At 43.4% G+C, this 26,708-nt stretch overlaps 1 protein-coding gene across 4 annotated transcripts in view; it reads left to right on the top strand.

The window, feature by feature from the left end:
* Positions 1 to 26,708, top strand: part of LOC121888077 (rho GTPase-activating protein 21) — an 87,027-nt gene that overhangs the window by 17,786 nt on the left and 42,533 nt on the right. For 2 of the 4 annotated variants that reach the window (XM_042399356.1, XM_042399355.1), the window contains exon 1: positions 20,311 to 20,907. The exons of the other annotated variants lie outside the window; for them this stretch is intronic. In XM_042399356.1, the coding sequence (XP_042255290.1) occupies positions 20,596 to 20,907 (312 nt within the window). In that variant the 5' untranslated portion in view covers positions 20,311 to 20,595. Of the gene's footprint in view, positions 1 to 20,310; positions 20,908 to 26,708 lie in introns of those variants that run through there. 4 annotated transcript variants of the gene reach the window in all.

The following is a 26,708-nucleotide window of genomic DNA, read 5'->3' as shown; positions in this document are numbered from 1 at the left end:
ACACAAATAGGATGGAAAAAGCAACAAAGATGTCTCGAGCACCGCAGCCAAACAACCAAACAGTTACGGGAAGAAAACAGGCAGCCAGATGGACTGTGAAAAGGCTACATTAGTGAAAACGCCAGTTAACATGGCTCGAATTGGCTTATATTAGCTAAACTAAATTATGCAGCATGGATTCAATTACAAAACATAATGCTACACTTAAAACAGTTGCTTTTGCGATCACTTTGATGGATAGAGTGTGACAAAGAGAGTTGGGGTGGTCATTTTTTTTTTTTTTTTTTTTTTTTTTTTTCCAACTCTTGGCGGGATTTAGTTTTGGCATATATGAAAGATAATGAAAGTGCCGCTGACAGACATGTAGCCACAGCGCTTATAAAAACGCCGCTTTAAAACCAAAGTATTCTGCTTTTAACCGCACAATCCTCCCCCTGGCAGCATTTCGGTGCAGTCCTGGGTCATGTGGTTTTTCCTCTTCTCTCATCGCTTCATTATTCAATTAAGCGGTAAACACATGTTAGGCTTAAACGTTAACTGCACCGAGGATCCCCTATTGGGACGAGAGCAGTAAAGATCAACCGTAGGCTCTTGTATCATGCTCCATCAGCAGAGATGAGGCTCTCAGACTGGTTTCCATTTGGACCACCGCTGAAAGAGGATGATGCCGCTCAACGGGTGCACCTAGTAAATACCTTCTGGTTTGGAGTGGGGCGACTGCAAGAGCTGCTAGGTCTGGGGGTTGGAAGAAGCAGGGATGGGTTAGTAGAAAAGGAAAGATAGAGCCAGAAAAAAGAGATTTCAGCCTGAGTGGAGGAGACATTTGGTTTCTACTGGTTGTGATTATTGTAAACGCTGATAGCTGTAATCCTGAACTCTATATCAGTGTGTGCTGTTGTGCGCAGGCTAACAGGGTCAAGGAAGGTCTAGAGCTTTGGTTCAGGTGCGGAGATGCTCCCGTCCAGCCATCCCATCAGTCCCAGCGGGGGCATCCATCAACCGCACTCAGGGCTTTTTCTTCTTAGATTTGATTGATCGCTGATTACTGCCACTAACGGACATGTGGCTGCACACACACACACACACACGTGATACAAAAGACACACACACACACACACACACACGGATGCATGGACACAGACACACAGCATCAGCTCGCTTGAGTATCACATACACATTGTGGAAATTCACACACCTCTTAGACACACTTATTCTGGGCCTTTCCACAGTCTCAACATTCCACTGGCCGTATCTCACCGAAGGCCCCAACTGCTTTTAATCAGTTGGGTCACGAGGCGCTCCAGATGGGCCTCAGCGTTGGGTGGGACTGCCGCGGACGTGGTGGAGGAGGAGGAGGAGGACGAGGAGGAGGACGAGGAGGAGGAGGGGGCTTGAGCTCGTAATAGTCAACATATTTGTGCCCCCTCTCTCTCTCTCTCTCTCTCTCCTCCATCCTCTCAGCCTCCCCTCGCGTCCTGTATTGCGTCACCCTCCTCAGAGACCCGTGCTGGACGGCTCGCGCTACACTGGCCCTGCCGTATTCGGCGCATGCATTTCTAAGGCTCTCACTTTTCCAGTGTTTTACTAGCTAACATTTTCCATCGTCAGACTGCATGCTCCAAGTGTTTTGAAAAGAGCACTGTGTGCTTTTGGAGAGCGTCATCGCAGGATGTGCTTTTACAGTCTGAAGAAAGATGTAGGTGTACATGCAATTTAGTAAAAAACCTGAGGTAATTTGTTTTCCTCAGATGTCTGTAACGTTGAGTTCACCGAGTACAGAGCGTCTTGATTTTTGGACATGTGGGCCATAAGGAAAAATATGTGCAGAATGTGTATGGAGTCTCTCAGCACGGTGTGTATCAGCCCTCGTGGAAGTGCCAGCATCAGTCTAATCTGCATCCCACACGTCTTATCTAGTTATTACTGGGAAAGAGGAGGAAATTGTGGGAGAAGGAGGAGATATTGCAAAGATGTCTCTTAATGTGAAAATGCATCCAGACCAAGAGACTGTAATGGCAAGGAATCTGTTGGCACGTGTAGTATTCACTTACTTTCTTGCAGAGTAGCCAAAACAACAACATTGCAGAGTAATTTCATCCCTTCAGTTGTTTTCATACCACAATAGCTGGTCTTTGTCAGCTTGTCATTATACAGTCTCATGCTTTGATTCGCTCCGTGTTCAGTCTTGCTTTGACAGTGTTTACGACTGTTACCTGGATACCGTAGTACTAATCTCCCCTTTCCTCTCTCCCCTCATCACCTCTCCCCCTCGCTGCTGTGGTCTCACATTACAGGGGCTGACGTTGCCTCATTCTCAGAGCAGGCCTATCGGGTTAATACTCGCAGGGCGCACGCCCTGGGTGAAGGTCACAACACATCCGCGCTACAGGAAACGTCTGGGATAGTCTCACATATTCTGAGCGGAATCGGACTGGACATAGTCCTGAGTTGTTCCTCAGAGCTCATCCCCATCGCTGTGGTGTCTTATTCTGTATTCCCCCTTGTCGAGTGTGTGGTTTAGATTCCCAAAATATGGCATGACGTGCAGCTCATCAGCTGCCCCCTCATGCCTGGTTGGCAGGCAGAGTAAGACAGAAGAAGAAGAGAAAGGAGTGGAAACACTGACAAGAGAGACACTTGCCAGTTAGGCTATATGGGGGAAAAGCTAGGGCTGCCCTCTAAATGTCAATGGTTCGATGCATCAGTTGAGAAGCCTCATGAGTCGACTCACATTTTGGCAGTCGAATCACTGCGTAATATAAATTTTCAAAAGGCAGAGTAATCCAGAGTGACAGCAAGACAGGCTGTAAACTTTTAGAGTTTGTCTTAAAATTACCTAAATACATTACTGTGATAGAAACGGAGGACAAGCGCAACGCAGAGCCGAGTGACCACATTTCCGGACTCTGACGCTCTCGGCTTCAGTGCTGAATGTTAGCGAAGTCGGCTGAACTACTTCTGAAGCAGATGCCGGTACAACCTCCTCTACCGTCCAGCGTGACAGACTCTTCTGCTGACAGCGCTGTCAGCAGCCAGGCAGGAGAGATTTTATAACTAAATACCAAGAGGCACACTTTTTATTTCTCTGATTAAGTGGAAATCTGATGTTTTCACATCACAGATGATGAACAAACATGAGGCTCATGTAGGCTATTAGGAGTTTAGTGTGGGGCGGCTGCTTTGCAGATTGTACTGTAATTGGGCAAAGGCATGAATAACATTTCTCGTAAACTTTGGGAGGTAGTTGCAAAGCCCCCCCCCCCCCCTTCTGAGTTGATGCATTGAGCTGAAGTGCCAACTCTGAGTCGACTGAACACCCTGAGTCGGGGACAGCCCTATGAAAAGCAAAGTTAGGCCCTTATGAACACCTGTTTCGGCCTTTTGGTTGCAAAGATATCACATGAGTATTTGCAATCAATTCACTGCGGTGAAGGCCGCAGGCAGCAGAGCAGGGATATAGAGTGACACTTGCCACTATTCCTGACGCCATGAGGGAACAGTCCTGTCAATGGGATTGACTGAGTAAGGTTTGCTCAGTTTAGAAACTGATCTCGGCTGTGCTAAAAGGATTAGAGTGGTTGTACCTATAGGGTAGACGCTGGGCATCCCTTGATGGCTGCCAAGGTAGCTTAAAGTTGTGACTGTACGTCAGCCAAGCTGCCCCGCACTCACCTGCAATCTCATCCACACACTTGGGTTTTGTCCTTGCAAATTTAGACTGGCACGGTGCTCAACTAATGAGCTCTGGATTTACCTCACTCCCTGTGACTTTGTCTCTTGTGTCTCCTTAAACTTTCACCTTGCTAGCCATTTAATCACTTGACTTGTTGCCCTGTCAACAATCCCCAGCCCTCTCACTGGTGCCACTTGGCAGGCTTACGTCCACTTCAGAGACGATCCACATACCATTGATAGGATTTGAAACTGTTAAATTATTCTAACCGCTCTCTTTACTGCCTCCAACTCTGTAACCATTTCCTTGGCTAGAGAATCAGACAGGTTAAAGGCAAGAAGCTCTTTACTGTGATGTAATACTACCTATTCTGGGAAGGATGCATTTATAGCTAGAAAGAAGTCCTGTCTGTTTGATGCTTAGGATAGACCCAGTGAGTTCTGAAAGTTGTAGAAAGCCAGACATGATATAAAAAGCACATTTGTGGTTTGAGCCTGTTTGTAGATTTATGACATGCAGTATTTTCTTTTTTCGCCAAGTTGCCCAAGTAGTAGCAGAAACACTGCAGGTTTCTGAAATAAAAGGGGTGTTTGCTGAGCCTGCAGACATCCACCCACCTGGTCTGAGTCAGTGCAACATAACATAAAGAGCCGACGGCTTCATCTGTCCAAGTCTCCATTAAGGCTAAGTGTCTTGTCTAGTGCTACTCACACGTAACCCCTGACCTTTAGCCCTAACCTTGAAACCTAATTCCTTTTAAACTTGCCAGTGAAAGCTCAATGTGTGTTCGTGTGTGTGTGTGTGTGTGTATTTGTGTGTGTGTGTGTGTGTGTGCACATATGTCAGTGTTTACCGCCACTGTTTTCTGGTTAGCATCATTCTATCTGGACGCGATGCAAGAGTACTCTCTGTCCCCAGTAGAAATCATCCACTCTCCCACCAACAGATTAGATTTAATGCTTAATCAGTTGCTCTAGCTCAGCCCCGCCATTGACTTCATCACTGCTCTAGCTCAGCGCCATCACTAACTTCTTCTCCTACATGACACACATACACTCACACACACACACACACACTCCTGCCCCTCCTCCCTCCCACACCAGCGAGTGGCAGTCAGGGGAGTTTGCTGGTGAAGCCATCTGGCCCTCAATCTGGGCTTGCCGTACCACCAACAGCCCTTTTTTTTTTTCCTCTCTCTCCATCTTACAGTAACATATAAACACACACGTGTCACATCTCGACATAAACAACAGCTGCTGAGTCAACTTTTGTTCAACTGGTACATGTTGTGTTTTTAATGGTTGCTACAAGGATGTAATTGCATCGGTGCATGAAATGGGCGTTATTCAGCGATCTTTTAAGGATGCACCAGCTGAATTACTGACTGGTTGGTGCTTGCTCTGATTGCACAATAAAAACAACAGGAGTCTGATTATGTATGATGAGCTGATGTAGTTGTTTTTCCTTCTTTTCTGGTTGATGAGTAAAAATTTGGGGTGTTTGTTAAGCTTCTCTTGGAAATTAGTTTTCATGTCAGCAGAAAATGTTTGTATATCAGTCTCACTGTTGATTATGACAACTTAGCAAAAATATGGGAAGTCCCAAACTAGACAGAGAAGTGCATTGAAGAGGACCTGAAATCCTTCACAGTGCATGATTTCCCTTTCTTTTAACACCTTCTGGAAGGAGCTTGTCCATAACACCCAAAGAGAAACGAGTGTCCATCTCTACATGTCCGGCCCCCTCCCTCCTCCAACATGAAGTACCTACGTGATTTTTTTTGACATAGCCTCATAAATTGTTAATATCAGGGCCTTTTTGCACTTTTTTCCCCCTCGAGGTCAGAGTCTCTAAACCACACCGACCGTGTGTTCACACCAGCATGACAACAACATGCAAAGTGACAAGTACTCATTCATTTCAAATGAGTTCTGGGAGACAAGATTTGCTTTAGACGTCAGAGCAACGTTCAGTAGACGGACGTCAGCGACTCGGCGACGGGGTGAAAATGCAAATGATCAGCCGTGCAGTGTAGCGATAACCAGTTTTCTTCTGCTCCCATCGTTCTGTTCCTTTTTGTGATCATTTTTCAAGTTGCTGGGAGTTCTTGTCTTTAGGAACATGCAGTAATTACAGGTTGGTAACAGTCTGGGCTGGTTGATTTGGTAGAGTTTATTGACACTTATTGATACTGAGCCTATGACATGATTGTCCCCCAGTAGTGTTGAGGTGCATCTTTACAAGATGTCCTCAGGGGGAAGCCCATAATAAAAGTTTTGAAAGCATTTACGGTCACACTTTAGGCATTGAGTTGTTGCATTAATCTGAAATGACAGTGACTTAGAAAGTTTGAGCTAACTGTCATGTTTAAGGACACTCAAGCTGGACATATAATAACTGATGGACAAGTAGAAGAATGTAACTTGAGGCGTGGTCTCTATTATCTGTAGTTGGTTCACTAGTTTTTCTTTGCAGCTCAGTTGTAGACAGTCATTGCTGTCTGTACCAAATCGATTATTTGTCTCGATCCAACTATCTACATCTGCTTACCTTCAAAAAACAAGCGAGGAAAGATGTGGCCCATGATGCAACAGTGGTGCTTTGGCTCTTTAACAGCCAAGCAAAGGGTGTGTGTAACAGGAAAATTAACATTGTATTCTTTAGTTACACGTTTATTCTTAAGTGGTTTCTCTAAACGGTTACTCATCAGTTAACTCGTTTAGCACAGTTGAAGAAAATACCAACAGACAAGGCAGACAAACACAAACTAACACAGAGAGCTGATTCGTCAGCCCTCGCGGCTTCGGGGTCTCAGCCCCCCTGGACAAACATGGGAGGAAAACATTCCAGTGAATAATGGCTGAGCTGCTCCGCGCTGCAGGGAGAGAGGTGGAGAGCTAAATAGCCTTTTCTTCAGCTCATCTGGTCCAGGTCCTTATTACATAACTGGCTTTTGTTGGACAGACACACGGAGAACAGGCCTAAGAAAAGCAAAGACATGTTGTAGCTGTAAAGAGCCTCTGATGTCAGCTGTTAAAAGGAGATGCTGCTCGGGTAAACAGTCTGCGCCGAAAGAATGCTTTGATCCAGATTGATATTTATGCGACGGACTCTATTGAATGAAACGAGATTCACTCAGGATGTAAGATTTCTGTCAATAAATCACATGTGGCTGGCTTCTCGTTAGCACGCAGACAGACATCAAACAGGGGAGTCTCGCACAAATATCTCTGGACCATAACATCAACCGTAGATCTCTTCTCCCACTAAGTGATGTTAGCGCTCAGCTGAAAGACGACATTCTTGTCTGCTCAGCTAATACAGGACATTACTGTTCGGTCACACCTGCCCCGCCCTGTATAAATCCTATGTCTGTCTGTATGTCTGCAGCAGGTCACATGAACTCTCTTGAACCCCACCCTAAACAGCAGTCCTGTCTGACGTCAGCAGCAGCCAGGAACCGTCCCATCGTCTTTTCCCACTGAGTCCGTCGTCTCTTGGGGCTCACAGTTTATCTTTATTCCATTATTTCACCCTCAAACGCCCTTATCTCACTCACTTCTCTTGGCACCCCCTCTTCTTCTGAGGACACTAACCCTCAGCTTCTCATTTCTGCTCCATTCCTGTCTCTATTCCCAGCTGCTTACCTCATGGTCTTATCCCCTATTTTTGTTCCCACCGGCAGCTCCAGTGCTATTGACTATACGCAGCAACAAGAAAGTATGTTTCCACTACATAGTACCTGCTTGGCTTTACTCTACTCAACTCTACTCACGTCTTGGTAACAGGTACTTTTCTGGATTTCGTTTTCCACTGCAGATAGCACCACCTTAATGGGGGCGGGGTTTGCAGGCATGACCGTCGTTGATTGGTCAAACACACACAGCATGGCTGCTACAACTTGTGTACTGCTTCATTCATAAAACAAGGAAATACTCTAGTATCGATTTAAGACCAGTTTAGGACAAGGGGAGGACATTTCTCTTTGTTCGATAAAGTTTAAAGTAAAGGCTTTGTTGTCAGTTTCCTGACTCATTTTAAAAAAGATGAGAAAAAAAAGAGAGAGAGATAGCGCCAGTGACCTGAGAGTGCGAGAGAGAGAGAAAGACAGCGAGGAGAGGGAGCAGCGGTAGAGAGAACAAAGCAGTAAATGAGAGAAATGACTGACCAATCAGCGCCCAAATTTGGCACCGATTGATCTAAGGTGAGTAGTACTGACGTAATTCAGTCAGTACCCTTAAAAGTCCCGAGTTTGGTACCCAACCCGAGTGATAACCGTATGCAGCCGAGCCTCAGACCCTCCTGCTCTCACAGCGACTCTTACCCTCTGATTACAGTCGAGCTGATCCACAGAATTACGCGGTCCATAAATCAGACCCGCATCTTCTCCCGGATGCTGCCAAATGAGCTCAGAAGCAACGCCTTCGCCCGCAGCAACACAAAAGCATCTGACTGACATGTCAATAAATTTCTACCCATGGATCTGAAATCAAACTGTGATCCCGTCTCGGGGAATCTCGTTTCCTTGGTCCTGACATTTTAGTTTTGTTTTTTTTTACTTGCCACATCACAGCTGACACGTCGGCTTATCTGCAGAACGAGGATCTCAACCATACAACAACCACACACCACTGTGGTCCTTTTGATGAAATGTAACATGATGTCACCGACTGAGTTTCTGGGCGCATTTTCAACGTCTTAATTGATGAAGCCACTGCGGCTAAACTCAGATGGTCTGATGAAGTGCAGCAGAGTGCCTGAAAGAGAAGAGGAGGAGGGAGGAGGACGAGGGAGGAGGAGGGAGGGGGGGGAGAAGACACACCCACTGGCAGGAAAGTGAAGGATGAAGGGAAGCAGAGAAAGAAGGGGGTGGTGGGTGGCGGGCGGGGGGGGCGGGGGGGGGCGCAGCTCTACAGTACTGTATGTGCTCCAGCTCGGACCATGTGTACACAGGGAAAGCACCACGGTGTTTTCCAAGGATCATCATTCCTCTCTCAGACACTCCGGGCATCCACAATGACTCAATTATCTTAAACTCTAACCTCTCACTCTCTCTGTCTGTTTGTCTCGTTCTGTCCTCTCTCTCTCTCTCTCTCTCTCTCTCTCTCTCTCTCTCTCTCTCTCTCTCTCTCTCTCTCTCTCTCTCTCTCTCTCTCCATTCTTCCTCCCACTCCCTCTTGCTGGATCATAATAGCTGTGTAATTTACAGCTCTTGGTCAGGACGGGGCTGTGTATGTTATGTGTGTGTGTGTGTGTGTTGTTTAAAGGGCGTGTCCCGCAGCTCTCATCAGTGTTGGCTCCAGTGCAGAGCGCCTCTCCTCCATAACCAATACCAGATCTGTCCCATACCAAATCTGTTACAGTCCACCGAATGCCTTTACAATAACGCAACGGCGCTAATGTTGCAGATTTATAATGTAGAGCTGCAACGATTAATACTCCATCAAAATAAAATTAATTTACAACTATTTTGACAGTCGAATGATGGTTTCAGCCATTTTTTTTTCAAGCAAAAATGCCAAACGTGTATGGTTCCAGTTTCTCTAATGTGATGATTTGTGGTTTTTTTCTTTGTTAAATATGACAGTAAATTGAATATCTTTGGGTTTGGTTTTGGACTGTTAAACAGACAAAACAGGCAAATTGAAGCCATCTCTGTGGGCTCTGTGAAATTTTGAATGCCATTTTTTTTCACTATTTTTTTTTAACATTTCATTGACTAAATGATTAATCAAGAATTAATTTCATTTTAACCTCTTCCACCCCCCCCACACTCCCTACCATAGACCCATTTCTGTCTTTTTTTTAGGGGTGGGCGGGGCAGGGGATGGTATACATCATCTGAAAGCTGGGAACTTGAAGATTAGTTTGAGATGCCGCACTATGTGTCAAGTTTTTCTAGTCATAAATCTGTAATAAACACTGTGTTTTAGTTAGGCACCAGTTTAATATTGAAAGTTTAGAGTGTATAAGGGCTTAGAACATTATGATGGAAGTACATGATGGTCATTCCCGCACTCAGTTATGTCTCATAAGTTGTTGCAGCAATTTTTGGGTTGATATGATTTGTTACACAGATTTGGTGTAAAATTTAACCATTTTTGACCACTTGAGAGTTGATAAAAATGGTTAAAATCCCTCCAAAATACCACATTAAGACACCAAAACCTTCAGAAACACCACAGAAAAATTCATGCTGTCATTTGATTGGCTCAGAAACCCCTTTTATTGTCAATATACCTAGGGAAAGCCACACATCCTCTGAACGCCTTCTGTCTCTAGTTTGTGGTTGTAAAGTTTCATGAGGCTGTGATTATCCTCAAGATCACAATAGCTCATTTTATACGGTGATGTCAAGTTTTAAAAAATGGTCTCACTACAATGGAATATGGGGATTAACCATCACACATGATGCCACACCCAATTTATGCAATTCCAAGACTGTTTAGGGACCGCAGTATGCAGAAATATTCAAATACACCATTTTTAGAATAACACATTTATACAGTATGCATAAATTTCTGTTGGTAGAGAAAGCCATGAAAGACTCACATCAGATATCCAAAAGCTTTAAAAGTGGCAAGGCCAGTCTTGCACGCAGACCCATCCTTACTCTGTAGAGGTTTGTGTCAACCCTCTATTATTTGGGATGACTCTGAATAGCAATAATTGCTATCAAGAGAAATAGCAGCTGCTGCTTTGGCTGCGGGGTTCAGCGGCTCGCACACATGCTTACAGCCTCCGCACATGAGAGAGGTAAACACGGGATTGCCAGACATGGCGAAAGGGTTCATATCATGATGAATATTTCATATTCCCGTATGCTGTAAAGAGTATTTTTAGAGTTAAGGAGCATCTCTCCAGTCACTTATGAATTTTAAATGGACGTTATGAATATTTTACAAGTCGACCAGAATAGTTGAGCCGAAGCTGAAGAGTTGACATGTTTGGTATTTCCTGAGTGGATGCGGTCTTAGAAGCTCGCGCACTTCTCCTTCCTAGTTTTTGCCTGTTTCTAGGCTTGATGAGGATTATTTTCTTAATTGATTAATCGGTATATTCTTTTTAAAGTAATTCATTGTTTGCTCTGTTAGAAATAGTTTTAAAATGTCCTTTGCAAGTTCAAGTCGCTTGTTTTATCAGCCCAACACAGTTGTTCAGTTGATAATGATGTAACAGAGATATTGAAGGCTTCCTATTGGATGAGACATGTGGTTTAAGACACATACTATGTAATTGTGACGTTCCAGGTTTGATTGTGGCCAGGTGAGCTTTGTCGCATGTCATCACCTCATCTCTTTCCCTGTGTTACCTTTCTATAGTATCATAATATCGAGTAAACACAACAGTGCCTTAAAGGGGACATATATATAATGCTTTTTGTGATTTTCTGTCAGTTTTATACCGCTATGATGTTGGATGTCAATGTTAAACATGGTCAAAGTTCTAAAACTTGAGATCACGTATGTAAAATGCTCCCTGCAAGTCAAAAGCCAGGGCTTTAACCTGCATGTTATCTCTACTTCCTCATCGTGATGACGTCGGATAGTTTGCCTACAAACAGCTGTCCATTGGTAGCCTTTGTTGCTAAGGTTGGTCTATGGATTGTTCACATTGTCCACTTGCATACTTTGGATTGGGTTCAGGCTCAAACATGTTGGGATGCATTTGAGAAGTTTCTATTTTGAGTAAAGAACAAGAAAAATAAATGAAATCCTTCTACTGTTGTTGGAAAGCTGACCAATCAGAACAGAGTGGGCTCATCAAGGGGGGGGTGGGTCTTGAAGAGACAGGAGCTAACGCCGTCACCCGTCATTAAACCAACGTGGTTTACTTTTCATCATACCACTCTGTTTGCATTCATTAATCATTTAAACCTGGACTATTTCATCCTTATTTTACTAAATCAACATCTTAACGACTGAGATCTCATCATGCTGAACACCAGCAGCATGCATCCAGTATGTCCACGCGTGTTGTCACCCATTACACTGTAATTATGCATCCATCAGGCATGTGTGGTCGTATAAGCGGACCCTCCACCCCCCGTCCACCCTCCGAGCCTACAGCAGTCCAACCTCAAACCTCAGCTGAGGGAATTCCAAGATCATCTTACACCGCTGCTATATGGGCTCTTTATGGAGCACACGTTGGCCAACAGTAGTGTCACAGTCTCTTAAAGAAGTCTTTCAGAGGGCTGGAAAGCCTGAGTTTACATTCAGGGTGGTACACGTTAGTCTATATTCTTATTCTCGCTGCTCAGTAGCCCGGCTTGTTGAATCAGGTGTTTGTCCGCATGTCTCAGTATCTGATTGATGATGTCTTCGCCGAGTTTCCAGACATGGGTGGTTTGTGGCGCTAGGTTGGTTCTGGATGAATAGAGGTGTCTTTTTATGTAGGGTGAATCCTGCTTTAGTTGAGTTTTTTTCTCTCTCTGGAGGTTTAACCAAACCACTTTTAACACACATATATACCCTGTGTCAGACATGTTAAACACGAGCCGCCCATACCACACCGCTCTCACAGGTTAACCCCTGGTCATTCACACAACACCTGCTACTGCTACTGTAACTCAAACCACTGCTAAACATATGATCATACTACGCCTGATATAAATACATTTGCTAAACAGAATGGTCAAGTTTTTTTAAAAGTGGTTGCCTAAGTATTATTTAAGAGATAAATCATAGCAAATGGACCTTATGAAGAGTTAAAGTAACACGCTAAATCAGGCTCAAGTGTTTCTGAGGTTGATGCTTGTACTAAATAATAATCAATTGTTTGATTTTTGTTTGTCATAATTTTGTAGAGCCTAAGATGACATTTTCATTTTGCTTGTTTTGTCCGACCAACAGTCTAAAATCCAAACACAATCATTTTACAATTATATAAAAAAGAGGAAAAGAAGCAAATTGGCACATTTTTAAAGTAGGAACAGTAAATAGTTTGCAGTTCTGATTGATAAATGACTTTAAAAATGTATCAACATTAACACCAATCCTTTAATAATGTCAATTAATTGATCAAAAATACATGTTTACCCTCTTATACCTTATCCAAGCAGTGTTAGACCTGCATTGTATCGGAGCAGGGTTGCAAAGCAAGGTCACATAATACATGTTGACCTTTTTAGATTCATCTCACATCACTCTGTCAGTCTGGAAGCTGTATAACCGCGTCTTCATTAACGCTTTCTGATGATTCGAAGCAGAGAAAAGCTGCCGTGCTCTTTCCTCCTATCACCTCTCCTTAACCATGTGCTTTCTCCCTGAGGGGAAACTGTCTGGGCGAGGAGGAGAGATGCAATAATTAAGCATCGGCAGAGAAGGGTTTTTTTTTATTTTTTTTTTCGGTAGATGTTTGAGTTGAGAGTGGGGGGTACGGCTGTCATCAGAAACATATTTGCTCCTTTTTCTGCTGTCTGAGAGCAGCTGCTGAGGAGTGAATGAGCCGGCTACTGAATGCTTGATTGGCACAGGCATTTGTCTAGAAGTGTCTAGGGACCTTTGGAGACAATTGTCCAGATCAAGCAGGGCTCCTTTACTGGGGGATCTCGCTAATACACCAAGCTCATGCAAACCCCCCCCACCCCCACCACACACACACACCTCCCTCCTCCTTTGTATTCCCCGTTAGTTTCTGGGTGAGAGTCTAACCCACAGCCTCTCCTCACTCTGGCCACAGCTCCTTCTTGAAGGAAATCCCCTCTATTTTTTTTTTTTTTTTTTTTTCTCTCCTGGAAGTTTGGCGGTGTATTTCTTCTCTGCACTACACAGATGGTCTCCATAGCAAACTGTGAATTTTGATTGTTGTTTTTGCCAGTGGAATAGAAGCGACGCGCTGGCTCATAAATACTGTATGTCGTGGGCATGAGTCACAGGGAGTTAAGCTGGTAGCTTTCGGAGTTGCTGATTGAGTTTTTTAAAATGAAAACAAAGCTGGCGCCAACATTGTCCTCCAAAAGCATGACGAAAGACTGTCATTGTATCGTTAGTGGATTTTAATCTAGAAGCCTTTTAATGGGAGCTTGACATTTGTTGCACCTAATAGATAGATAGATAGATAGATAGATAGATAGATAGATAGATAGATAGATAGATAGATAGATAGATAGATAGAGAGGGAAACTGGGAATTAAAGGTCCTACATTTTGACTGTATGTTTAATGAATTTATTAGTCAGTTATTATAAGTTTTTCAGCTATTTAATGCATGTTTGAATGGCTGCAATGATAAGTTGAAGGACAGAAAATGAACTGGCAACTTGTTTAATAATCATATAATCATTTTCAGTCGTTTTTCAGCAGAAATACCAAACAGTTTCTGGTGAAGTGAATCTCTTATTTGAGAACATTAGTCAGACCAAAACAAGTAAATTGAAGACCTGGCCTGACCTGGAAGACGTGGCTTCTAAGAAATTACCAATACAATTTTTTCAGTTTAGTTTTGTCGTGCAGCCTGTTTCAGATTTTCTATTTCTTCATTGTTTTAAGCAGACTGTTTATAATAATCCCAGATGCAAACAGCTTTTCTCATTCACTTTTATTTTTCCTCCTTTACTGTCTTATTTTTCTTCCCTCCAGGAAAGAAACTCTTGGCTTCGCGCACCAAAACACCCTCCCTTCCTCCCTTCTAACGTACTGGCAGATGAGAGTGCCGTAAAATTATATTATAGGCCTCCTCAGATACAGTACCTGCCTCCGTCAATGCCTCCTGGACTCAGATTGAGGCGTTTCGATGTCTGAAACAAGCGTCAGTATCTGCCTCGATCAGCGCAGGGCAGCCTGCTTACCTACCCCAACGTAGTCGACTGTGGGGTTCATACCCCTCGGTACCCCCCGAGGGCCGTATGAAGAAGGGCTTTATGGGTGTGCAGCGGTGTGGGCGCATAGTGGGAGCAGTCTGTTCCCCCGGCCCTCATTAGCCAGTCCTTTGTTACAGTAAGCCATACCTCGCGGAGCCCAGATGCAGCATGTCCAGATTAGATCTTACACCCGCCAGGAGTCCTGAAAAGCCACCCATGAATCGAGCCTAATCCTCCTGCAAGACTTTTTTTTTTTTTTTCTTTTCTTCTTTCTCGCTCTCCGCACCACACACACACACACACACACACACACCCATTCACAGCCGTAGATACATAAAGTTAGTCACACACGAGCACCGATCGGAGACTTCAAAATTACTTATTGTAGTTTTTAGAGCCCTGTCGGTGCCTTGTGTCTTTAATCCCCATCCAGAGATCCTGTCAGCTGCTTACAGACCGCGGGCCTTTTTTCCCCCCATTGTTACACAAATCAGAGCTGCAGATAATCATCTAATAAATCCTAGACTCCAAGATTTTGAGTGGATTAAAATGAAACGGCATCATGAAACAACCTGGTTTTCATTGTGTTGTGTTTCACCAGAAATGTAAACATCTGAAACAAGTTTCACAACTCAGGGCGACACGACTTTGGCTGTTAGCTTTTGGGATTTTAAGGATTTTTTTTTTTTCTGTGGCGAGTGTTGGCATACCGCTTGAAATGTAAATGTAAAACACTGAACTTTTTCCTCTAACCAGTTTTGCTACCCTAGCCTTTCCAAACCCGCAAACTGGACTTGTGTCTGCCGCTAATGTGATTTCAGCTTAAACACTCACGAGCGGTCTAAAAAGCCCCGCTCCATTCCCTTTAAAAAAAACTCGCCGATCTCTCCATCCTTGTCTTTATTTCACCACAGCCGCAGTTTGGATGTTGTCTTTGGCCCTGCATGAGATGTTGTGTGAAGCCACAAGGCCATTTGCAGAATTATCAGCAGGGGGGGGGGGGGAGGACTCCAAGACCAAATTGCACCGTGTAGGGTCCAGCCACCAGCGGTAACAACAAGTGTAGCAACAAAGACCTCCTAAATGTTACAACACATAGTCAAGTAAACCATCTCTCTGTCTACTGGTCAGTTATTCATAGCACCACCCTCCACACCCAGCGGTAGAATGTCTCAGGCGTCTGTGGCCACACTCCAGTGTATTCATCAACTGGATCACACTGGTTTTATGTTATTGCTGGGTTTTTTGGGGGGGATAGACAGCGATGTTTACAATTTACACCTGTATGTTATCTCATAAAGTTCTTCAAAGCATTTTCCTCGCCGGTGTTAAAGATCTGTGTTTGAACATCATCCCATTAACCTGTTTCTACTCGTCTCTGTTTCATATGAGAGTAAATTGAATACATTTGGATTTCGAAACAAGCGATTTGAGAACATCACCTTGGGCTCTGGGATATTGTGACGGGTGTAACATGCTTTTTTGATTTTCTGTCATTTATGTATTGTTATAATGTCGGATGTCTATGTTAAACATGTTCAAAGTTCCAAAACTTGAGGTGAACTTATCTAAAATGATCCCTGAAAGTCAAAAACCAGGATTCAGTCTGCTCTGGATGCTCCGTTTGCAGAGTTATCTCTACTTCTCTGTCGAACTGATGTCAGATTGTTAACGCACGCCCACAATCAGCCATCCCTCCTGTAGCCTTTGTCTCTAAGGTTGTTGGTGTTGACTATATTTTGTCCGTATTTAAGATTGGATTTCTGCTCGAACATGTACGGATGTATTTGAGAAGTTTATATTTTGAGTAAAGAACCAGAAAAAGACAGAGGCTCAACTGAGGGGCTGCATAAAGGGCCAGTATGAGTTAAATAAGGAGTTTTTTAACTATAAATCAGTCCCAGTAGAGCCCCAGAATAAAAATATAGACCTGGAAATGTGCATGTCCCCTTTAAGGATTAACTTATAATAGTTAAACAAAAGAATAATCAGTAATAGAAGATCAATTTTAGCTGCAGTCTTGTATATTATAAGCCTTCTGATGTCTGTTGTCACGTCTCTGTAAACAGGTGAATTCCTTCATGAACACACCAGAACGTGACCCCTCCGCTCGCCTCGCTCTCGCTCTGCAACTTCAATACCTGAGATGACCCGACTTATCCTTTAAAGCTTTATCAATCCTTCCCAAACATTAAAACACGACCCAGTTTTGCCGCTAGTAAAACAAACAGAGCGCACAGCTAAATCCAGAACACACACACACACACACACACACACACACACACACACACACACACACAAATCCTTCCTTTCACTTTTTTTTTCTTCTCTGTATTTGCACATCGAGCCATATCAGGAACTCCAACGTGTGGCACATCTGACAGGATAACGGTGTTCTCTCAGATCAGAGGAAGTCAGAGGAAGTCAAATCACCTCCTTCACACTATATCCACTGATACACACACACACACACACACACACACACAAACCATGAAATCACATGAGCGACCACAGAGAACACCCCAGTCCAGTGGCTAACATTGTTGTGGTCAGGTTTGTTGCCACGACGACGGCATAATATTTCTGGGCGGCATGTCTAGTTTTTGTGTCTGCATGGCACCAAATCCACTTCCTAGCCAACAGGAATTCCATTCAAGTTTCCTGCCTCAGGATCTTTTTTTTTTTTTTTTTTTTTTTTTTTTCCTTATCATGTGTTTTAGATTTACAGGAATTTCGAGACATATATGATGTGTTTTGAAACACTATAACAGTCTGAAATGCATGAGTGGAGGTAAGATGTATTGTTTAGCTGGTAACTGTACCTGTAATGCTTTTGTAAAGACGGAAGCAACACACAGATTCACTTTCTATAACGCAGTCGACCCACGTACGCTTCTCAAATATAACCATTCTTGTAACATTTAATCCTTGTTTTGGCTTCTGCTTGTCAAGTGTCTCAACTGGGCTTCTATTTCTGCCATCTTTTCCATACGGAATACCACATGCTATATTGAGCTGAGTGAATGTGGTAACAAGATGCTCATAACCAAATGCTGAGAGGGAACATTCCACGACTGGGTTCCTGATGTTGTTTTCATGGTCGCTGCTGTCTCGGATGGCAAATAATCCTCAGAATCAAAATAGACCGGTATTTACGTTTTCGCCATTTAGCAGACGACCTGATCCGAAGCGACTTTTACAAACCACACCGGCTGTTGACGGACATGCATTAGCTGATGCCGGCGGCGAACCAGCACGCTTATGATTACGGGACAATCTGTCCAACTTCCTGGAGGTATAGTGAGCTGTTTAAATTCAGAATGAACTAAAGATGGATTCAACGTTTAGTGACAGGCCATGTAACAGCACAAATCCCTGCTGTTGCTGTTGGAGCAGCACAAACGCTCCAGAGAGCTCTGAGATGAAAATATGATTAAATATTAAATTGATATTTTGGCCCTGCTGTCTACCAGAGAGAGAGAGAAAAAAAAAGGTATCAGGGCTGAACCCATCCGGCTCCCAATCATCTCACCGGTCCTGGAATAAAGGCAGTTGCCAAGCCTCTTTGGAGTTTGTTTACCTTTTTAAAGATTGAGGAGGTATTCCCTTGTGGCATGGCCGGCCCTCTTATGTAACACACCGCAGTGAGTGTGAAGGGAGAATAGGTTGGTTGCAGGTGGTTTCACTGTTTGGATTCGCATGTTTGCTTAGGCTCTAATTCAGAGCACATTGTCCTGAGGGTTGAAGGTAAGGTATCACGCTGACACATACTAGAGTTTGTCTTAAGGTTTCTACCAGTAGACTTCGCCTCTCTTTTACATGATTCCTGTTGGTGTCTTAACACAGTCAGAATATGTCAGAGCTTGTTTATCACAGAAGAAAAGAAAGTAAATCGTTTTCAGACTTCTGAAAGTAGATTATTATGATGTTTTTTCTAATTTTTGTGTTATTTGGCTGTGCTTTAAGGCCCTGCACAGCCACACCTGCAAAGGCATTTTCAATTTCATTTTCACTCACTGATAAGAGCTCAAATGAAGTTGAAGTCGGGTGGAGCCATGTTTGGGAATAAGTATTAACTATGAACTAATAACAATAATAATATGGTTAATTGTCCTGCCCTGACAGGTGCAACAAAACCATAAGATTAAGGGAGCTGCCAGTCAAACTTAAAACAAGGTCTAATCAGGCAACGTTAGTGACAACACCTGTGTGAGTAAGAGTAGGTGTGAGCAGTGTTAAGGGCGTTTTCAAACCTATAGTTTATTTGCTCTGGTTAAAAATCAGTGGATAAGTTTCTATTCACACAGAGAAAAATCCAAGGGAACCAAAACGCATCACTACAAGTCAGAGAACGTTCTCTCTGCTCATTGGTTAGTCCATCGGGAAGTCCCAAGGAAGGTCTTCTGGCCAAATACAGTGTTCTTCGCTAGTTGGACCAGGATTCATTCACCGGCTAGCTGCTAGCAACTGCTGATTTCACTCATCTGCCTCCCAGTATACAAAGCACAACTGTCTACAAGAGCTGTTTAGTTCAAACTCGCAGAAAACGCCTTGTAGTCGGGTTGGCTCGAGGTCGGATCACATTCCTACCAACAAACCAAGACCACATCCTCAAATGGTCTCAGTACAGTCGTTTTAGTCCACCCCAAGAAAAATGTTCCATAGAAATCATTTTATAATACCAACATATTTTGTGAAATCATTAACATTGTGACTGCTTCATCACATTTATGTAGAAATCTTATAAAACCAATAATTCCTGGAAGCAGTTGAATCATTGATGGCCTGAAACATATTAAAGGTAGAGATAACTCAGTATAAATGGTTATGTTTACTTTTAGTGTTACTCACCAAGACTCATTGTGTGTGTCCTTGAAGTGCATTTCAATTCTCATAAAACATTTACAGAGAGATCTTTTTTTTTTTTGATATCTCAAATCTTTCATTTAAGTACATGTTTGCTTGCTAGCAGTCTTCTGTTTTCCATGCTTTTGTTGTCACATGACATGGACCGTACCGCCGCCAAATCAGCAAAATTATATAAATAACCCTCTTGTAAAAACAATACTCTGTAACGCCACGTCACTGTTTTCATTATATAATTTTTGCACTTTACTATGTTTTATCTTCTGACAAAGGAAGTCGTCCATGAAATAGTAGTTTTATCATCTTTTTTTTTTTTTTCCAACATCTGTCTTTTGATTTGTCATATCTGTTATATTGGACAACAGTTAGGATACATTTATGTAACTGCTGGTATTCTCGCCGACTACCACGTCTGCCATCCGAGCATTAGTTCTTTTGAAGGTGCCAGATGAGCTGCAGGCATGCGGAGGTGGGTGGGTCGGTGGTACATTTTTGTGCCTTATAGATTTTACAGAACCCATATGCTTCCTTATCTGCATGAGCCCCACTTGACTTCTTCTACCAGCAGTGAAAACAATCCAGGTTATTCCCGTCTCCTGGCAGATAACAACACGCCTATGCTTTCTATGTTAAAAACTTTTCAAATATTCCTTATATTTAACTTTGACTTGTGTGTGCGTCTTGTCTTCTCCTTTTCATTTGTTCTCATTTTTTATTGATTAGCCCCGACACGTGAGTCTGTCAGTGAGAGCGTGTGTGTTGGGGAGCTTTTAACGGCTGGCAGCGGAAGAGGGGAGCAAGAGAGAGAGAAGGAGAGAGAGAGAGAGAGAGAGAGGGCGATGGAGGAGACAGGAAAGGGAGAAAGAGAATTCACTTAAGGCTGCCTGGTGTGTGTGCGCATACTTCAGAGAGAGTTTTGTGTGGTGAGTGGGTGGGTGCGTCAGTCAGTCGGCCTGGGCTCTCTGCAGCGCACTCAGCCGCTGTGCTCTCCTCTCGGCTGAGTGGAAACATCATGTGTCTGTGGGACGCCCAGAGGAACAGCCCTGTTTCTCCGAGCCGAGACTAGAACAGACAGTAAAAGGCGGACTGAGGGAGAAAGAGGGAGCAAGATGGACTCGACCAGAAACTTATAGTAGACTACTTGGAGTTGGTGAAGAAAAGAGAGACCGAAAGACACAGAAAGTGGACGGGTTTTGAGGATAGTTTTCATCTGTTCTGCCATCTGGTCCTACCACCTCAGACTTGGCTATGCCATGCTAGCCCAGAGGAACGGGCTACCTCCAGGCTGTAAGCCGGTTCCTCTGAAGGACCACCCTGACTTGCGGGATGTGGACGTGAGCGCTGAAGGGTGCTGCACCCTGTCTCCTTCTCCGTCATCTGGAGGTTGTCCCTGGGCTCGACTGGCCGGGGTGGATGGCTGTTTGTCAGAGCCGTACTGTCTTTGGTTCCAGCTTTTGGCCAGAGCCTACTGGGGAGAAGTGGAACTCGGACTCACCAGTCCCAACCGCAGCGTGTCCTGGGCTCGGCTACGAGAAGCCTCCAGAAAGAACTGTGTCCGATCTAGGGTAAGAACAGTTATGTATGAGAAAGATGGAGAGCATCCATGTGATTTTTGACATTTTTTGGGGAGGTGCTAGGCAACTTCCTGGACAAGCGTGGCAGTTTAGAGGCTTTTAGGAATACTCTGACTCGCTATCAGTGTCTGGCAGAGGCATATAGGTTTACATAGGAAGCATCTGAGAGGGGAGAAGAGGTTAAGGGCGGCTACACTTTGTTGTGCTGTCTGAGGAATTTTGTGTGCGTCATCCTGCTCTCCAGCGACAGGGTAGTCCTGTTTCACTGACCGATATCTTTTGTAATGTGAGTGTGTCTTTGTGCGTTGGAGTTTTAGGTTTCGTTTATTGTTGGCCCCTACGGTAGTCTCAGAATGATACTTTGCCGTATGCTGTCAGACGACGATATCGTTGTTTTTTCCAGCTGTACATACGCGACAGTCCATATGGTGTGGCCTCGAATAAAAAAAAGAAATATCACCACAATCCTTTACTGTCTGTTTAGTGCGGAGACTGAAGCAGATGAAGTCAGTCATTGTTCAGTGCCGGACCAAACTAGGGAGTTAAAGGCATATTTTCCTATGTTTAAGGGAATAAGGGTGACTAATGTTAAAGCCTGTGGTCAGACAGGGAGAAAGGATTTGGAAAGAAAAAGCGAGAGAGGAGGGAGTGAAAGATCTATGAGGTCAGTCACCCAGGAGTGACTCGTTACTCACAAATGAACACAAAAAAAAAATAAAAATAAAAATAACACCGTGGAGAAAAGCTGAGTCAACAAGTAATGTCATTCAAATTCACTCTGATCTCATATGCATAAAGAAGCAGGAACAGGCATGCAAACGCACCATCCTGCAGGCTATGGCACCATATGGCAGCACACAGATCAAACCCTCTGTGCACATAATGGTGACTGTTTTGATGAGCAGATTGCATGCATAAGTGAGTAGTATTTATCAAGTAATTGTGTGAGCTTGTGTGGATCAAATTTACAGTATTGTATCTTTTTTGAATATGACTGTGAGGCATTGTGGGAACCAATAGCAGCACTGTGCTATACTGCTGCCTCTCTTGCTGGATAATTCAACATGCTATATATATATATAGAAAGAGAGAGAGAGATGGAAAATGAGTGTGCGTCTCAGTCATAGGACATTGGTGCCAAATGGCTTAGCTATTGCATAATACATTAGATTTTAAGCATGAAATCAAAACAAACAGCTGAGTTGGACTGTGTCAGCTCCCCTCCTCTCTGCTCTCTGTTACATCGTGAACTGTTGCTCACTTCCAGGCCCATACCACTGGGTATTGGTGGTGATTTCACCAGTCATACCATTAAGCCCACACCCATCCCTCTCTCTCTCTCTCTCTCTCTGGAGGCCTCTACATCTGCTGCTTCCAGACAGGCAAGAAGAGGAGAAGTGTGGATAGAGAAGCCTGGAGGATAAAGACAGAGAGGGGTGGTGGAGTCTTTGTTTTGGATCCATACCTAAGATGTATTTTTTTAGGAGAAGAGCCTGCGGAGAGATCTGAGTCGAGGCTGAGACTCTTTTTGCAGGCTCTCGTAGCCTGGATTCATCTATGGTAGTGTTAGTATTAACCGCTAACGCACGCCCTGTGGTGCAGTGGTTCAGCTCCATCATGACTTTGATGATGGATGTGACAGAAGTCTCACTGCTCAGACGGTTCACAGCGGCAGGAGAGAGCAGAGTTGCTATCTCAACAGAGAATATTTCCTGCTGTCTGTTTTACTTTGACTTAAGCTCTTTGCTCCTCTACGGAACATAGGCCATTGATAAATGTCTTCCACCTCATTGGGTTGTTGGCGGTTCTTTCGAGATCTCCCAGACATTTCCGCCTGGACATCTCTTCTCCCTCTGTTCCTGGGGAGACCATTTCAGGGCCTGTCAGGTGATATTTGTGGCAGGTTTTCCAATCCAACTCCACTTTCTCCTTCAAATTTGGAAATCAGTGAGATCCTGGCTTGTTCTTTTCCACAGGTCCATATTGATTGAGATGTGTTTTGAGCTCCAGATCTTCCTGAGCATATTAAACACCACCTTAGCCTTATTGATCCTGTTTTTTATGTTGGCATCTGTCCCTCCGGTGGTGTTCACAACACTGCCAAGGTATGTGAATGCTTCTACCTCCTCTAGGGCAGTGCTGTGCATGAGGATAGGGTTGCTGATTTTGGAGTGGATATTCATCTCATGTGTCTTTGCTGTGTTGGGTGAAATTTTGTCGCAGTTTGTGAGAGTCTGTCTGTTTTCTCCTGCACTTGTATCTGTGTGTGAAAGGAGAGCTATGTCATCTGCAAAGTCAAGGTCATCTAGCAGCTCCCACATTGTCCACTGTATCCTTTCTTTTCCCTTCAGTAGTTTCCCTCATGATCCAGTCAATTGCCAGGAGGAACAGGAATGGTGACCGTAGACATCCCTGATTGACACCCGTCTTGACATTAAAGCTCTGGGAGAGCTGGTCTACATGCATGACTTGCATGAGGTTCCTCATTAAGTTTATGATCTTGGTGGGAATTACATATTTATTAGGTGCCACAGCGTTGTCCTGTCTAAGCTATCAAACACTTTCTCAAAGTCGATGAAGTTGATGTACAGGGACGTGTTCCAATCAATAGACAATAATTCAATGATGATTCCTAGTGTTGCTATGTGATCTTTCCTGAATCCTGCTTGCTGGTCCCGGAGTCTCTTCCTGAAGGCTGAGGATGACCTGGTTGAGAATTTCACTGGGTACAGTAAGTAGGGTGATCCCTCGGTAGTTGTTACATTTTCTTAGGTCACCTTTCTTTGGCAGGTCTTTTTCTCTTCCCATATTCTCTCAAAGAAGCCATAGAGCATGTCTGTTGATGAGTTCACTTTTTCTTTGAACTCTTTCCTCTGTTGGATTGTGTCGAGGGTTTCTGGTGTTGTTCACTCCTTGTGCTTTTGGATGCTTCTCTCGAGGGCCTAGCGCACTGTTTCTTTGGCAACTATGGCAGCCTTGCCAGCCTGGAGCATGGTTCTGATGTTCCACGTCCCCACAGGGATGGATTTCTTTGGCGTCAGAAGGTGTGTCGGCTTCCCAGTGCCCTTGCAGGTGTGACTGGGAAGCGTCATAGTCCCCCCTCACTGGGTCACCTTCTTCAACCATGTGTGTGATTTTGGTTTTCACTCGTCAAAGTTTCTGTAACTCACAAATTTTCCAGGGCGGGGTAGTTAACCTCATGGCCAACCGGGGAGTACCGGGGACTGCCTCCTCACCTTGACCTGTCCGGTTCGGTTGCAACTGCCAGGGTTGTAAAAACCCCATCCGGCACAGCTCTCAGCATAGCTTGCAGTCCAGGAAAGGGCTGTGGGCTGTTTTGGAAAGGCTTTGAATTAAAACAATCTGAGAATGAGATTTAGAATGCAATTAAAGTGAATTATGTGTTATGAGTGATGATGTTATCATCTACTGTATGTTTGGACTGTAAACACAAAAAATAATTACTGTAAAGAAAATATTAGCCTATAGTTTGTAGGGCTGAAATGAACAATTATTGTCATTAAGGCTGCAATTATTCTGCAATCATTATACTCATTATCAAATAATCTGTTGACTATTTTCACAATGAATTGATATGTTGTTACATATCAGAAAGTGGTGAAAAATGACAATCACTGTTTCCCAAAGTCCAGAGAGACATCCTCAAATGTCTTGTTTTGTTCCAGCCAACAGTCAACAATCCAAAGAAGAAACAAGAAAAATGATTAATCGATTATTAAAGTAGTTGTCAATTAATCAACTAATCTTTCAGCTCTAATTGTCATTATTGGTTAATATGCTGCTTATTTTTCTTGGTTCATATCAGAACTAGAAACGGCTTTGTTCTCGCTAGCGCTGCTCGCTCTCTTCATTCATTCTCTAGCTCGCTCGACCGCCGCTGCTCTCTCTCTCTCTGCTCTCAGCTCGCCCCGGTCGAGCCAGGGGAGGAGGGGCTAACTTTGAATGCTATGTTTACTAACACCGACCGACAAAAACACGATTTATGTCACACAAATCACGTTATGTTGATCATTCTTTCATCACAACGCAACCTCCCCGGTAGATCTGAGACGTGACCACTCACGCTCCTTCTGTATGTTTGTGTTTGCTTGTTTTTTCTCGGGAGAATCATTATCACAGACCGGATCGACTCACTATATCTCCCGCTTGCCGTTTGAGACTGAGTCAGCGAAAACACTTTTCATAAACAGCTTTTGTTGTAGAACATTTCAAACCCCCGAGCCTCACGGGCCGATGTGGAGCATGTGTTGTGTTATGTAGGCATAAACGTAATGTTACACAAGCTAAAGCTGTCAGCGTTTAAGGGTTGTTTTTATCCTGCGTTAGTCACAGTAGGAGTGTAGAAGATAAGTCTGTCATCATGCAAACACGCCAAATAGCCTTGCAAAGCCCCAAATGTGCAATAACTGAAGCCATATGTACAGTTGTGTGAAGCTCGGGGCAGTACAAATATGACTTAAATGACAATCCTGATTATTTTGACAGATATTGTAGTCACTGACGTCAACTATAATTCAAAAACTCAATTATATGACTGTGTTTTTTTCAAGTGTAATGAAGTGTTTCTGTATTTGCTGACAAGCTTTACTGTAGATATGAATAAAAAACCCCAATGTAAGGTAGGTGACGCTCATCTGATGGCTTAATCAACAGTTTCTAGTGGATGTGATATAATCCTCACTGTTGAGAGACATCACAGTAGCAGAGGAGTTCAGTTGGTTATCAATTAATCTGCAGATTATTTTCTCGATTAATTGTTTAGACCATGAAAAGTCAAAAAGAAGTGAAAAATGTCAAAACTATCCAGAGCCCAAAGTCCTTAAATTGCTTGTTTTGTTGGACCAAGAGTCTAAAAACCTCAAAATATTTAATTTAATATCATATATGATACAAAAACAAGCAGCAAATCCTCATAATTTAGAATCTAGAGCCAGCAAAGTTTTGCTCTATTATAATTTAATAATCATTTAAGTAATTTTTCAAGCAAAAATGCAAAAGATTTGCTTGTTTGAACGCTTACAAATGTGAAAATGAGTTGCTTTTCTTGGTCTTACATCACCATAAATGTAATATTTTGGGGTTTTGGGTCTGTTTTTGGACAAAATAAGACATTTGATATGATGTACAAGTGTTGTAGTTTGCGTGATTGCAGAAAGGAAACAGCTTCTCTGTTCTTGAGGAGGCCTCAGTGCTACTTCAACACTTGTAAATCCTCCACTGATAACACCGGTACAAACGCAACCTGCCATATTATTTGTGCTGACAGAAAAAAGAAACATGAAACGTTGAAGTGAATTTTAGTTGGAGAGCTCTAAAAGCAGCCGAGCACTTTCCTTTAAAAAAAAAAAGAACGTTCAAACAAAAACGTTTTAGCCTTTTCTTCAAGTCGTAGTCAAGAACCGAAACGTTGAATTATTTATGTAGTATTACTCAACAGCGCACAACCCCTACAAACCTATCTTTTAACAGTGAGCCTTCTTGTTTACTTTGTCCTCTTGTTCCTGAAAACACAGACCTTCACCACAAAAAAACGACACCTTGTTATTCAGCAGAAACAAGCAGTCCAACTCTGGTAACTGTGAAGAATCACCAACAGGGGATTTCTTGTGTTTTTAAATCAGGTTGATTTATAATATCTATGCTTAGCCACGGGCTGTTTCATCTGTGAAAACACACTTTTCTTTGTTTTAGAAAAAAAAAAACCCTTTTGCTTTACGTAATTACCAGGGGTGAGGTGAACCGAGTGACTGAATGCTTTTTAGATTTCTTCA

Source organism: Thunnus maccoyii, chromosome 21 (genome assembly GCF_910596095.1).
Source record: "Thunnus maccoyii chromosome 21, fThuMac1.1, whole genome shotgun sequence".
NCBI lineage: Eukaryota > Metazoa > Chordata > Actinopteri > Scombriformes > Scombridae > Thunnus > Thunnus maccoyii.
Note: the sequence above shows the minus strand (reverse complement) of the source record. Positions and strands in the feature narration are given on the sequence as shown.